At 48.5% G+C, this 15,387-nt stretch overlaps 1 protein-coding gene across 2 annotated transcripts in view; it reads right to left on the bottom strand.

The window, feature by feature from the left end:
- phf21ab (PHD finger protein 21Ab) overlaps positions 1-15,387 on the bottom strand; it is a 32,993-nt gene that overhangs the window by 14,660 nt on the left and 2,946 nt on the right. Inside the window, exons 2-13 of one of the 2 annotated variants that reach the window (XM_030096232.1) lie at positions 8,778-8,817; positions 8,534-8,585; positions 8,001-8,090; positions 7,791-7,823; positions 7,631-7,696; positions 5,574-5,726; positions 4,843-5,079; positions 3,915-4,034; positions 2,237-2,614; positions 2,049-2,156; positions 1,325-1,376; positions 1,161-1,240 (exon numbers count right to left, since the gene is read on the bottom strand). In XM_030096232.1, the coding sequence (XP_029952092.1) occupies positions 1,161-1,240; positions 1,325-1,376; positions 2,049-2,156; positions 2,237-2,614; positions 3,915-4,034; positions 4,843-5,079; positions 5,574-5,726; positions 7,631-7,696; positions 7,791-7,823; positions 8,001-8,090; positions 8,534-8,575 (1,359 nt within the window). In that variant the 5' untranslated portion in view covers positions 8,576-8,585; positions 8,778-8,817. The remainder of the gene's footprint in view (positions 1-1,160; positions 1,241-1,324; positions 1,377-2,048; positions 2,157-2,236; positions 2,615-3,914; positions 4,035-4,842; positions 5,080-5,573; positions 5,727-7,630; positions 7,697-7,790; positions 7,824-8,000; positions 8,091-8,533; positions 8,586-8,777; positions 8,818-15,387) is intronic. The other variant, XM_030096233.1, reaches the window with a different exon arrangement.

Genomic DNA, 15,387 nt, shown 5'->3' with positions numbered 1-15,387 from the left:
CACACGATGGGACACCGAGCGTCCACACGATGGGACAGAGCGTCCACACGATGGGACACAGAGCGTCCACACGATGGGACACAGAGCGTCCACACGATGGGACACCGAGCGTCCACACGATGGGACACCGAGCGTCCACACGATGGGACACCGAGCGTCCACACGATGGGACACCGAGCGTCCACACGATGGGACATAGAGCGTCCACACGATGGGACACAGAGCGTCCACACGATGGGACACAGAGCGTCCACACGATGGGACACCGAGCGTCCACACGATGGGACAGAGCGTCCACACGATGGGACACAGAGCGTCCACACGATGGGACACAGAGCGTCCACAGGATGGGACAGCGAGCGTCCACACGATGGGACACCGAGCGTCCACACGATGGGACACAGAGCGTCCACACGATGGGACACAGAGCGTCCACACGATGGGACACAGAGCGTCCACACGATGGGACAGAGCGTCCACACGATGGGACACAGAGCGTCCACACGATGGGACACAGAGCGTCCACACGATGGGACACAGAGCGTCCCATCGGTATGAACAAAATCTTATATCACGGTATCAGAAATTTCATATCACGATAACGGCTTATATCACGGTAAGTGTTTTTCCCCTGTAAATTCAAATAATTGCTTAAAAATAACCCAACTGTCACATTTGCTCGTTTTCCTCTTTTATTTTTTAAACTCCGGTTTATATAACTTCAACTATTTAAAAAAAATCATAACATGAAAGAAATAAAGACCTGAGCTTTTAGCGTCACTCCTGGAGCCGCTAGTCTCTGCCTCCGCCATTTTGGCTCCACCTCTCCTGGATACGCAGATGTTGTTCGCGAGCGCACCCTGTGCTGACCTGACCAATGAAACGCAGCGAACAAACCCACAACGTCGGGACGCGCTGTGAAAATGCACAAACGCACCCAAACAACAGCGCTCCAGCTGTCGAGTGCAGACGACTGAACACCGACTCAGAGAGCTGCAGCAGACGTCTGCTCTCTCTCCGGTAGAAACGGTACGGCAACATTTCAACCGATACACACTTTTACACCGTCACACGGTGTTACACCGTCATACCGCGCAGCCCGAGTCAACACGATGGGACAGAGCGTGTGTGTGTGTGTGTGTGTGTGTGTGTGTGTGTACCTCGGGTTCGAACACGGCTCCGCTGTACACCGGGTTGGCCGTCGTCCTCCTCTTCCTTTCCTGTCGTTTGCTCTGGATCTCTGCAGGAGAGGTCAAAGGTCAGAGACTCAGAGAAGCCACAGCAGCTTCAACATCACAGAATCTGCAGGAGGAGAGACGCTCACCTTCCAGGTGGTCGTGTGTCACCAGGCCCAGAGACACCATGAAGGCCAGTTTCTACACACACACACACACACACACACACACACACACACACACACACACACACACACACACATTTTTCCCCCTTCATCACATATTCTTCAATGATGCATCTTATCTTCGGATAAATAAATGGCGCAACAGTTCGGTGGAGCGGGGGTGGAGCGGGGGTGGAGCGGGGGTGGAGCGGGGGTGGAGCGGGGGTGGAGAGGGGGTGGATCGGGGGTGGAGCCGGGGTGGAGCGGGGGTGGAGCGGGGGTGGAGAGGGGGTGGAGCCGGGGTGGAGAAGGGGTGGAGCCAGGGATGGAGCGGGGGTGGAGAGGGGGTAGAGCCGGGGTGGAGAGGGGGTGGAGCGGGGATGGAGCGGGTGTGGAGAGGGGGTGGAGCCGGGGTGGAGCGGGGGTGGAGAGGGGGTGGAGCCGGGGTGGAGCGGGGATGGAGCGGGGGTGGAGCGGAGGTGGAGCGGAGGTGGAGAGGGGGTGGAGAGGGGGTGGAGAGGGGGTGGAGAGGGGGTGGAGCGGGGGTGGAGCGGGGATGGAGCGGGGGTGGAGCGGAGGTGGAGCGGAGGTGGAGAGGGGGTGGAGCCAGGGATGGAGCGGGGGTGGAGCCAGGGGTGGAGCTGGGGTGGAGCCAGGGGTGGAGCCGGGATGGAGAAGGGGTGGAGCCAGGGATGGAGCGTATTCTCACCTCTGGGTTCTCCTCCTTCTTGGGTCTGGGAGGAGGAGACAGAGGAGGAGTGGAGGAGGGGGGGAGGGTCACCACGGCCTTCTGCTCTGCTCCTCCTGATTTAACAGTCTGCTGAATGGAGGAAGAGGAGGTTTATTAATCAGCACCTCCAGTCCAGCAGCGGGATCCGGACCGGCGGCTCCTCCTACCTTGGGTTCGGGGGTCAGGCTGCTGATCTGGATGGGGGGCGCCGGGGTGGGGGTTTGGACGGGGACGGGGACGGGGACTGGGACCGGGACGGGGACGGGGACGGCGGTGGGTGCCTGGGCGGGGCTGGCGAGCCGTGTGGGCGCGGCGGAGACGGGCGTGGTGATGACGATGCCGGTCAGCGGCGTGGCGCCCGTCTTGCTGCAGGGCTGCCCGTTGACGATGCGCACCTGGTGGATGGGCGCCGCCGACGGCAGCGAGGACGACAGCTTGGTGGCCAGCATGACGGGCCGCTGGAGCAGCTGCGGGGCCGCCATCATGGGCGGGGGAGGGGCCGGCGCGATGGGCACGTTGGTGGGCGTGGCCGGCTTCGGCCTGACCTGCTGGCGACAGACGGCCAATCAGAACGCGGCACAGACGTGACGCGACACTGCTGGGTAACGCCACCGTGGAGCTCTGCTCGGCCGGATCACACTGCTGATGCTAATGCTACTGGTAACATCGCTGGTGCTGCTAATGCTACTGCTAAAGCTACTGTCGCTAGAACTGCTAGTGCTACAGCTAAGGTTATTGTTGCTAGTACTGCTGATGCCACCGCTAAAGTAAATGTTGCTAGTACTGCTAATGCTGCTGCTAAAATTACCGTCACTAGAACTGCTAATGCTACTGCTAAGGTTACTGTTGCTAGTACTGCTAATGCTAGTGCTACTGTCGCTTGTATGGCTAATGCTACGGCAAATGCTAGTGCTGTGGTTGCTTGTACCGCCAAAGCTACTGTGAATGCAGCTCCTGTTGTTGGCACTGCTCAGGTCAGAGTTAATAACACTCCTGCTAAGGTTATGGCTACTACGTCTATTGCTACAGTTACTGCTAATTACACTAATGCTACTATTACTCATACCTTTAACATTTCTGCTAATGTTACTGCTAAAAAACTAATACTTCTGTTCATAACGTTGTATTACTACAGTTGATTTAGCAGCCACAATCGCTGTGGAAAAAGGAAATGGTTTTTAATTATGTTCTTACTGCTGCTATGAAAAGCCAAACTATTGCTACTGGTGCTAACGCTACTCTGCCAGTTAATACCGCAGCTAATGCTAACGTTACTGCTCCTGTAAGGACAAACAGTCCTAGCCAGTGTTTTTTTCACTTATTTCACGACTGTTAGATCTTCACAAAAACAAGTGCCACAGCTGAGCTCGACGTTGAACACAGTCGGGATGTTTCAGAGTGGAGACGTCATGCGGGATCTCAGCGTTAGTGCTGTTAGTGCGGCTCGAGCCGCGGGTCGGAGTTTAGAGGTCGCAGTGACACAGCCAGAGCTCCGAGCGGCGTTACTCAGCGTGAACGTCAGCGACACGGCTCCACTGGGGGGGTTAAAGACACCAAACAGCCAAGGAACAGAAAATACCAAGAAGCTGCGGGAGGAACGAGGTCAAGGCACACACACAGGCGGGAAACCTCCAACACACCCTGCTCACAGGTCAGAGGGCAAATCAAAAGAAGCACACCAAGAGGAGGAGAGATGAGCAAACAAGGTTTTAGTGCCACGGAGCAAGGCATGAGCGTTTGCTTCGGCGCGCTGCCGCCCCCTGCTGGAGGGCTCGGGTGGACCACACACACTGATCTGGGTGGGGGTGGGGTTAGGGTGCGGAGGCGGGGCTTACAGGGACGCACCTGTGGCTGATAGGTGGGTCGAGGCGTCAGCCTAGGAGGAGGGACAAACTGAGGAACTTTGATTGGCTGGGCGGGGGCGGTGGTGGAGGAGGAGGTGGAGGTGGTGGTGGTGGCCTGCACCTGAGACAAAACCACAGCAGAGCGTTCGTAGGACGGCAGGCGGGCTGCAGCACGCCAACACAGCACAGCAGCAGCACACAACAAGGACAGTGCTAGCCCGGAACCCGCCGCCGCCGCCGCGCCGCCAACACCGCAACCTTCAACTCCCGGCACGGCCCGCAGCTTTTCCTGAGCTATAACATGCAGAACGCAGCTCTCCGCCCAACTGCTGCCTGCTAGCTTGACATGCTACTACAACTCCAAGCCTCTTAGCTGGAAGTAACTGACTCCACAGCGACAGTTCTCCAGCTTTAAGCTAGTTAGCATTAAGCTACCGTGCTACTTTGGTCACCAGTGACTGGTAGTTTGCTGTTGGTTTGCTGTAGTTAGCGAAGCGGCGTTGCCGCTTCAGAGAGAAGTGGCTGTGATCACGAGTGAGGATCTGCGATGTGATGGATGGTGGCGTTCCTCAGGGCTCGGAACCGGGTCTCTAAACTTTGAAGAAACACTTCAATAAAACCGACACAGGGAGAGCTTCACCGGGTGACTAGTTACTGATCTGTAGTAAAAACAACCACAACCTAACCCAAAAACTAGCCATCCAGTACTGACTGTGAATAAGTTCCATGACTCTGCAGCGTCCAGCGTCAACAGATCAACAAACGACTCGCTAAGCTCCGCCCCCTGACCGCGTGATCCATGTGCTCGGGTGTCGGGTGGCCACCACCCACCATCGGCTTAACGCCACAGCGCAGACCGATCGTCCCAACGCTTCAGGGGGATGGCTCAGGGGAGGGGGGGAGGGGCCAAGCAGGGGGGCGGGGCTTACCACCATGGCGTTCTTGGACACCAGCCGCACGGGCTCCACGCTCTGGTTGGTCAGCTTGCTCGCCACCTGCAGGTTGATGGGGGCGTTCTGCGAGTCGGGTTTGGTGATAGCTGTGGTTACCATAGCGACGGTGGGCGGGCGCTGCGGCAGGACGGCGCCGGGCAGGGCGGGGGCGGCGGCAGCTTTCAGCACCAGAGGTAGAGTCTTCGTGGTGAGGACCGGCGTGACGGTTAGCGTCTGGAAACCAGAGACGTGACGGAAAACACGGTTTCGAAAACTTTTCTCAAAACATTGTTTTTTAAAACTTTTCTCAAAAGAAACATTGTTTCTAAAACTTTTCTCAAAAGAAACATTGTTTCTAAAACTTTTCTCAAAACATTGTTTCTAAAACTTTTGTCAAATGAAACATTGTTTCTAAATCATTTCTCAAGTAAAACGAGTTGAAAACTTTTGTCAAAAGAAGCACCGTTTCTACAAATTTTCTGAAAACATCTTTTTTTAAACTTCTGAAATGAAATACTGCTTCTAAACCTTCTCTGAAATGAAAGTTTTGTAACCTGCTGCTGACATGCTGACTGTACTGCTTCCAGTGTTTCTGCTGTTGTCTGTGTAAATAAGAACCTTTAAAGCACTCTAACAGTAACATGCTGGTTTTCGTTGCTGCCGGTTTGACTCCAGAGCTCCTCAGTAACATTCAGACCAGCTGACCTCTGACCCCCGGGCTCTCCTACCTGCTGCAGTCCTCCGGGGATCTGCTGGCTCTGCAGCAGGCTGGCCGGCTTGATGTCGCCCCCTGCTGGGGCGGCCTGGACCTGCAGCTGCAGCTTGGGCTCAGGCTCCTGCTTCACCAGCAGCTCCTTCCTCAGCTGCTCCACCACCTTTTTCTGAGGAGCAGAGCACACACACACACACACACACACACACACACACACACACACACACACACACACACACACACACACACACAGTCACAGGTCTGCCTCAGCGTTCGGCCAATCACAGCTCGTTGTTCAGCTGAGGCCGAGTCTCCTCCATGCTTTCCTCCGCTTCGGCTCCATTGTGAGTCGTCGTGAATCAAACTGTTTCCACTGAGGAGCGCTCTGAGTTCCTTTGTGTTTGAGAGCTTTCGAACAAATAAACTCCCCCTCTGAAAAGGTCACTGATCAATAGTTGCTGCGGCTTCAACACGCCGCCTCCTGATTGGCTGCCGCTGCAGCGGGCTCGTTGAGAGCCTGCAAGATTAAGAAAACAGCAGAAGAAGAAACACACAAACACACACACACACACACACGGAGAAACACACGGCGCTGACGTCTGAAGCCAGCATCGCAGGATAAAACCCATCTGTTGCCTAGCAACACTCGACTCTCCAGCAGCAACTTAATGCAGCGAGAAAGAAAAAAAAATCACAAAGAAGAAAAAAGAATCAGAGGAAAGTGCCGAGTCGTGATTTATACACACACACACACACACACACACACACACACACACACACAGACACACACAGACACACACAGACACACACAGACACACAGAGCTACGAGGGCTCCATATTGACCCGTGTCCATTTCCTGCGGTTATCCAAACCTAAAGCAGTGAGATGTGAGATCAGACGGAGAACGGAGAACGTTCTGCTGCTGCAGACTCGGAAAATAACACTCAAACCCAACTGGAACGAGCCGACGAGAAAAAAACAACGAAGACAAAAAGAAAAAAGAATCAAAACAAGCAGACAGCTGACTGCGCACACACACACACACACACAGTGCAAGCAGCTGGACTAGAGCACACACACGTGTGTGTGTGTGTGTGTGTGTGTGTGTGTGTGTGTGTGTGTGTGTGTGTTCTGTAAACGTGCTGTCACAGTTTCAGAAACATCTAATAGTAAAACCTGAACTCCGGCTGTTTTTGTGTTGGTATTTTTAACCGCTCGGTGTGCGTCTCCTATTTTTATCTGCTGGCTGCTTGTTCCCTGTGTGTGTGTGTGTGTGTGTGTGCACTCAGAATCAGTCCTTCTCCATGTTTGTTGGCGTTGTGACCAGCAGGTGGCGCCATCGCAGCAGCCAGTGGAGGACGGAGGAGACGACGGTCTCTTCCTGATCAACAAGCTGCAGTGTTCGGTGCGGCTGATGGTCTGCCGCTGTAGCTACAGTCTACATGGGCCCCGCGTAATCGGACTGGAGATGAACCGGACTGTAAACGGTTCATGTAAACACGGAGTGGATCCCTTCACTCGGAGCCGACTGTATTTCAGATCCAATTGTTGGAGGATCACCGATCGATAACCCACTCCGTGTCTCATATATCCGGTCCTTGACAGCGGAGCGGATTAAACGGGAGATTATTTGTTCCGCGCATGCGTTCCCTAGTACGTAGTGACGTGATGACATCACAGGAAACAGGAAGTAGGAAGCAGGGAAGTCAATAGCAAGCAGAATAACTGGACGGTGGCTGAGAAACACTTTTTAATAAAAACCCGGAGAGAACAAACAGTGGAGGAGAGATGGAGCCAAACTGATCATTTACTGTAACTGTAGAAAACCGACGTTCACTAGAACCACTGTAAGTTTCAGTCGGTTTTTCAACATCTGTTGGTCACAAGTTAACGTGGACTCCAGTTAGCACTGGAGCTAAAGAAGTTAGCGCTGGAGCCACAATGTTGTTTAGAGCTGCAGAGGGATATAAAGTGTCCTGGAAACAGATCGTGCGTGTGTGTGTGTGTGTGTGTGTGTGTGTGTGTGTGTGTGTGTGTGTGTGTGCGTGTGTGTGTGTGTGTGTAATAACATACCTGCTTCTCACTGAGAGCTGTGATCTTGGCCTGAAGCTCGTGGAGCTGCTTCTTCAAATCTGCGTTCTGAAACATGAGCGAGTGACACAACGTTGATCACAGTGTGTGTGTGTGTGTGTGTGTGTGTGTGTGTGTGTGTGTGTGTGTGTGCTCTACACACCTGAGGGTCCTGCTTCATCTGAGCCACCAGTTTCTGCAGGAGAGAGTAGAGACAGTGTGACACGGCGCCCTCTGCTGGTGACGGACAGGAGCGACAGTCTGACCGACTGACGTTTGTCTTTTAACAAAGTCACAATAAAAACACACACGGCACGGCACCGGCAGAGCCCCACACCCCCCGTTACCACGGCGACCTGAACACTCCGCACACCTGATGGATCTGGATCTCCACCTTCAGAGCCTCCTGTAACGTCTGTAATTCCATCATGGATCCAGTCAGTCTGCCAGCCGATCGATCAGCCTGTGAGAGGAACACACACACACACACACACACACACACACACACACACACACACACACACACACACACACACACACACACACACACACACACACACACACACACACACACACACACACACACACACACGGTGTGATCAGCAGTTTCAACATGAGCGCTGTGGTGTTGGTGGTCACTGCTGTTGTCATGGTTACGTGAGGTGAAGCTAAATCAGGACTTCCTGTTTGACTCCAACAGTCAAGGTCACATAAAGTTCACATCATCTTCATCACTACCATCATCATCATCATCATCAACTTCATGACTTTCATGAAATCACATTTTTTTTTATCTTCTATCACTGTCACTGGTTGTAGAACACCTTCCTGGATTACTGTGTGTGTGTGTGTGTGTGTGTGTGTGTGTGTGTGTGTGTGTGTGTGTGTGTGTGTGTGTGTGTGTACCTTAACACCGTCTCCAGTAGGAAAACCATCCAACTGAAGCATTAAAGTGCCGCTGCGAACAGAGAGAGACATGGTTAAGAGGAACTGCGGCAGGACGGGGCGATCTAACCCCCACCCGGTGTGTGTCGGGTGGAGGAGTGTGTGTCGTCAGACCGGTACTGAAGACTCGTTTGAAACTAAACACACTCAGTTATCCGGCTGGAGCTGGTGGTTAGGCTGATCTTTCTGAGCGTAGCGTACTCACCAACTGGCTGTGGGACTGGACTCCGCCCCTCTGCGCTGCCCTGCGACACACAGCAAACACCCCCGTTAGGAGACCGTGCCAGCAAAACCACCACAGTGCTCTTTCTCTCGGCCCAGTTTGTACAACACTGAAGGACTGGGTTTGAAACTGTGCGGGAGCGACACGCGGAACCTCAACAGGAAACAAACATCAACAGATCGTGTTATAGACGAGCAGGGAGAACATGCAGCCCGGAGGACGGTCTTGTTTTCACGACGCTACCATTTTCACGTCACAAAAGATCCGTCGCGTTTTAAAACAAATGTTTCCACAATAAAACTTTTTTTTAAAAAAGTTCCACCTTGAGAGCCGTTCTCAAGCAGTTGTGTTTTCAGTGGCTCTGAGCGCCGTCGTCATGGAAACAGAACCCCAAAATGTACAACCCTCGAAAAAGTTGCCTCGTGAACGGAGGATAAAAGCCGCTGAGACCCTGGACCGTCGTCCGTCATGTCGATTCCTGCTGCTCGCTGTTCCGTTTCTGGCCTGCAGGGAGCCGTGAAGCGGTTAGCACTGCTAGCTACACCGGGGCTAGCGAGGGGCTAGCGAGGGGCTAGCGAGGGGCTAGCGGTAGCATTAGATGTTCAACCTGCAGCTCTGGAGCCACATGTGGCTCAACATGAAATGTGAGTAAACATTTAAGTTACGTTATTCTAGTTGCACACTGCAGCACGATTCAAAAGGATCTGCTGATCTCAGTTCACACAGTATTAGAAAAAAAATGTAGAATCTGGAAAAATAACTAAAACCACAAGAAATGGGGGAAAAAGCAAGATAGAGTGGCTTAAAAAATGGGAGATGTCTAGATTTCCAAAAGAAAAAAAAAACTATCACACATGGTTAAAAAAACATTCAAAACAGATGAAAAGGGGGTAAAGTGACTAAAACAGCGACGTTTTAAAACTGTCAACAACAAAAAAAAGCTCAAAAAGAGCAAAACTGTTAAAGTCAGGTGAGAAAATTGCTTTAATGTGTTAAAAAATTCATTATTTTGAACTGTTGGTTAAAACCTCATGAATGTATCCTAAGATACACCGTATTGGTCCCAAATATAGGACGATGTTTTTTTTTTTCCGAAAACTATTCTCCACAATGGGTTCGTACTACAACCGAGGACGAGATTGTCGTTACACATCCGCGCCACTAGATGGAGCCAAAGTACCGCTGACCAGGAGGCAAATAGCGCGTCACAGTGGTCGGATGAGACCTGGAGGAAGTGACCATCTGGAAGGAAGAGGCTTGAACGCGACAAGTGAGCAAACAGCAGAGAAGTTTCAACTGATGGTTCAACGCCGCAGAGTCAACAAACTACTGCCAAGACGCCAAGATATATTAGACTGAATTGTTAATGTTCATGAAGCTGAATAGAACTTGAATTTGATGGTTATAAAGTTATTTACATCATTAATGCAGTTATTGAACCTTTGAGGTTCTTACTTGTTGCTTATTCACCGAGTCACAGCCTCAGATTTTCAGAAAAGGAATATAGCTTTTTATTTATTACTGCAGTAATATTTCTTGATCTTAAATCACATGACATGTTATCTCTGTTGTGAGTTTTCATAGATGATTCTAGAATAAGAAGTTGTTTTTATGAGTAACCTTGTTGTCTTCAACATATTTTTATTTTCACAAAATATTTGAAAAAAAGTCGTCTTATAATCAGAGTCGTCCTACAGTGGGGCCAATACGGTAGTTTTTGTTGGTGAATTAAAACTAAATCTGAACTTTCTTGAGCTGCTTTCGCCTCGTTTTAAAGGTGAAATGTTCTTTGTTTCTGCAGAGCTGCGGGACTGAGGGAAAGTCACTGAAGTGGTTCTTCAGGTCCAGAAGGTTGCAGAGCCCGGCTCCAGAGCGCTGCATTACCGGAGACCCGGCCGGCAGAGCGCTTCACACACGTCCACCGAGACGGACAGAGACGGGGGGAAAGCTGAGGTTTCGGTCCGTCTGCGTGGAAACGCCACATCTGGAGGCCCTGCCGCGGCGCCCGCTGGAGAACGGGGAAGCCGAGGCTCATGACGGCACACGTCCCGGGAGGAATGTGCTTCTGGTTCCTGACGTTTGAGCCTTCAGGCCCTTGGAGGGGGAGGGGGGCGGGTTGCCTTCTGATGGACGGACGCTTTGGACCAATCACAGCGCGGTGAGAGCAAACCCCGCCTCTGACCTGAGACCTGATCCTGACTGCTCCAGCAGAACCAGAACAGCTTCCAGTCTGAACTCTGCAGTTTTCTTTGTTCTGGAGCAACACAGCGCTGCTCCGTCATGGAAAACTAATCAGAATCATGTTATTCTGGTCAATAATCCAATCATGATTACGTCTCTGAATTTGGAAGAGTTTAAAAAAAAACACTCTCCTGTTGAATATATATAAATATCTTGTAATGTAGTAGTAAAAAATTAAACTGTTGTGCTGCACTCAATCTTTTGAAAACAAGAAATAAATAAAATACAGTAAGAGACAGAAGCTTCAGTGAAATAAATGAAGTTTCTTGCGTCTGAGTGCAGAGCCACAACATCCAACAGAGGAGCCGAGTCGGGCTTTCCCAGCCCGTCAGAGTCCTCCACCCTCAATGATGAGATATTTTATCACCTGGGCTCTACGGGAACTTTTATATTACAAAGTATCAGTCACTCTATCTGCAGTGTTTTCAACAGGAAGTCCCAAACAACTGGACTTCACGTTACCCCGGAACCAGCATAACAGAATGACCATGACGGGCACAGACGTATGACACATAGACGTGAGGAAAACAGATACGAAACACACACACCATGAACATAGACATATTACACATATGTAGACACATGAGCTTTCACAACATGATACGTGAATAAACATTTAACTTATTTTTAATTAAATTATTAATTGATTGGTCACTCTCGGTTCAAAAGAGATTCAAGTAAAATTGTAAAAAATAGTCAAAACCATAAGAAATGGATAAAAAATGATAGAACAGCTTAAAAAACCTGAAAAGTCTCTAATTTCTAACATAAGAAAATGAAATATGGCAGAAAAAAACAAACAAAACTCTTTAAAAAGAGATAAAACTGATACAATTTCAAAACTGTCAACAAAAAAAGCTTGAAAAGAAGAAAACTGTTAAAATCAGGAACAAAAACTGGTTCAGTGTATTAAAATGTTCTCTGTTCTGAACTGGAATTAAAACTTCATGATGCTTCATCAGATCCAGTTTCTGTTTGAAGCTTCCTGAGCTGCATTAAGGTTCTTTATGGCTCCAGAACTGCTGGACTAGAGGAAAGTCACTGAAACGGTTCTTTTGGTCATAAAGGTTGCAGAACCCTGGTCTAGCGAGACTGTTTATTGGCCCACGGGCCTTATGTTTGACACTACTGCTCTCAAAGACTTCTGAAGATCTTCAGACATTTTTATTTTACCAAACATTTCTTCAAACTTTAACACTCTTCATATCCACCAGGAGTTCACAAGGCCTACTTTAATGTTCATGTTCCGTATTCTAACAGTCATAATTTAGACCCTCCAGAAGATCGCATGAATTCACGCATAAATCACCCTTTTGATTATGTGGAGGACACATATTTTCGAAAAGGGCGCATAACTCCCGCAATAATCTCACATTTACCGCCAAAAAAAAAAAAAAGAGAGAAATGGTCTCACTTGTAGTGCTGTAACGTTCAATGAACGAGTCGTTCGTTTGAAAACGGCTCTTTTAAGTGAACGATGAGAACCGGTTCACAGCTGTCTGAGAGCCGTTCCTTTGTGCAAATAGTCCACGCTTCCTTCACGTGTCTCCTGAGTGTCTCCTGAGTCCAGCTGTCTCCGCTGCCTTCATGTGAACCACCGAGTTTCAGTTTTCCGCAGCTCGCTCCAGTCACCTGAACGCAGCAGCTAGCTAGCGGAGGAGAAGTGTCCAGAACCCGGAGAGGAGCCGGGGTTTTGGAAGAACTGGTTTCCTTATTAACTGGCGACTGGGTTTCTTTCACGTCCCTTGTTGCTGATAGATGTTAAAAACCAGAAAAAAAAGCCGTTCAGACCTTTAATGAGTCTGATTTCAACATCTGCTGCTACTAGCAGCAGCAGCAGGAAGTGCTAAAGGAAGTCAGTCACCAGGTAACAAGGAAACCAGATCATTTGAAACACCGTGTTGACCGTTTTATCACAGGTTTTAGCAATGGAACACACACACACACAGTGTGTGTGTGTGTGTGTGTTCCATTGCTAAAACCTGTGTGTGTGTGTGTGTGTGTGTTTAAGATAAATAAAGTAATATAAAAATGAATGTGACGGAGGTGCATGTGTGTGTGTGTGCGTGCGCATGCGTGCGTGAGAGAGATAGTGTGTGTGTGTATGGGTAACCTACATGTCTGGCATCTTTTCGCATACTTCACAGCATACTTCACAACTGTCCGCAATTTTACCGCATAAAATAGCAGAAAACCCTGCATATTTATTTGCATAATCAAGCATCTTAGCTCGCATAATCTGGGATTTCAGTACGCATAATCAAGAATTTTTGCTCGCGTTTTTCTGGAGGGTCGAAGATTCACTGTTTTTTTGCAGTGTTGCTGCTCCTGTGGCTGTATGAATGGAACTGCAGCAGTACATACCACACCGCACCACTAGATGTCACTGTAGCACAGCAGCAAGCTGATAAACATCCGTCATTACCAACACGCAGCTGAAAGAGCCAGAAAAATGTCAGAATCCAAGTAGAATCGATCAAATGTGCATTAAAAACCACTCCGTCGGACCACGAGCCGCAATTTGGACACCCCCCCGCTTTGTCCCGCACCAGCTTGGTTTCATTTCCTCTGCCAGTGGGCCCCTGCAGCGCCCCCTGCTGGCTACTTCTTTAAAAACGTACTGAAATCACAGACTGGAGACAAAAAAAAAAAAAAAAACTCAGATCAAAAATAACTCAGGAGTGGAAACACTTAAAGTTACTCCTTGTAATCAGTTATTTCCACCCATCAATACCTGGAAAGTAGTGAGATGATTTGATTGGAATGTATGAAATGTGCCAATTTGCTGTTTAAGAAATTGTAATTAAAGTTACCGAAAAGCACAAATACAAAGAGCCGGGATGTAATTACACTATAATGACTGATTACTTAGAATCAGCTGCACGTAAATAATATTAGTATTATAAGAGTAAAGAAGATTACGAAATGTAGAGTAAAACTAAATACTCAGGAGTACTGCTGAAAGTTAGACAAGTATTTACTATTGATTTCCTGTAGATCAATTACTTTAAAGAGCAGAAAAAAAAACTTATAAATACAGGTAGCGAGCAGTACCTCAAAATACTAAACAGAGTAATCTGAGTACTTGTAATCTGACACTGTCCCCTGGTAGTATTAATATTCAAGTATTTCACAATGTGATCCCAAGGAGACTCAAGTTGATTCTGAGCTTTGAAAGTTGTGATATGTTAAAAAAAAAAAGTATTTTCGGAGTAAATGAGTCGTGACAGGAAGCAGTAATACTTCAATACTTCCTCAGATGTGGTGAACTGAGTTACATTCCAGCGGTGAAGATACTCAGGATGCACGGGAAACTGTCCTGAGAGTCCAGGAAGAAAACACACACAACTCAAAATCTGAACCCCGGAGAAGACACACACACACACACACACACACTCCAAATACTTGGATACACTCATGGAGAAATTACTTCTTCATGAACTTCATGCGATCAGGAACCAGCCCCGAAATAAAAACAGCGAAAAGGTCAAAGTCATCTGCAGAACTTCCATCTGAACAAAACAAGAAATACAAGCTGGATTAAAATACTGAAAAGAGTATTGTTGAAAGTAGATTACTACAGAAATTTTACACCATAAAAACAGTCTGAATACTAAATACACCTCAAGTGTTTCCTTATTGTTCAATCATTAAGTCACAAACTGCAGGAAGAATCCAGAAAAAAGGAATAAAGTCCAGAGATCAACACTGAGTACAGGAGAGTAAAAGTCATGAAATTACTTCTGAATAAAGTAATTTCTACTGTAAAACGACAGAAGGAGGATGAAGAAGCATGGAGATTGGAATAAAAACTTTCCTCTGTTGACAGGAATACATTACATTAGAGCAGGGATGCTCAACCTGTGGCTCTGGAGCCACATGTGGCTCCATGAAGCCTTCACCACATGAAAAGTGAATAAACATTTCACTTATTTCTAAATTATTATATGATTCGTCACTCTGGGTTCAAAAGGGATTCATAAAAGATTCAAGTAAAATTGGAAAAAATAACAAAAACCACAAGAAATGGAGGAAAAAAATGATAGAACAGCTTAAAAACCTGAAATGTCTCCAATTTCTAACATAAGAAAATGAAATATGGCATAAAAAAGCAAACAAAACTGTTTAAAAAGAGGTAAAATGAATAAAATTTCAAAACTGTCAACAAAAAAGCTCAAAATCAGGAACAAAAACTGGTTCAGTGTAATAAAATGTTCTCTGTTCTGAACTGGAGTGAAACTTCATGATGCTTCATCAGATCTAGTTTCAGTCTGAAGCTTCCTGAGCTGCATTAAGGTTCTTTATGGCTCCAGAACTGCTGGACTCGAGGAAAGTCACTGAAACGGTTCTT

This window comes from Salarias fasciatus, chromosome 7 (genome assembly GCF_902148845.1).
Source record: "Salarias fasciatus chromosome 7, fSalaFa1.1, whole genome shotgun sequence".
NCBI classification, from domain to species: Eukaryota; Metazoa; Chordata; class Actinopteri; order Blenniiformes; family Blenniidae; genus Salarias; species Salarias fasciatus.
Note: the sequence above shows the minus strand (reverse complement) of the source record. Positions and strands in the feature narration are given on the sequence as shown.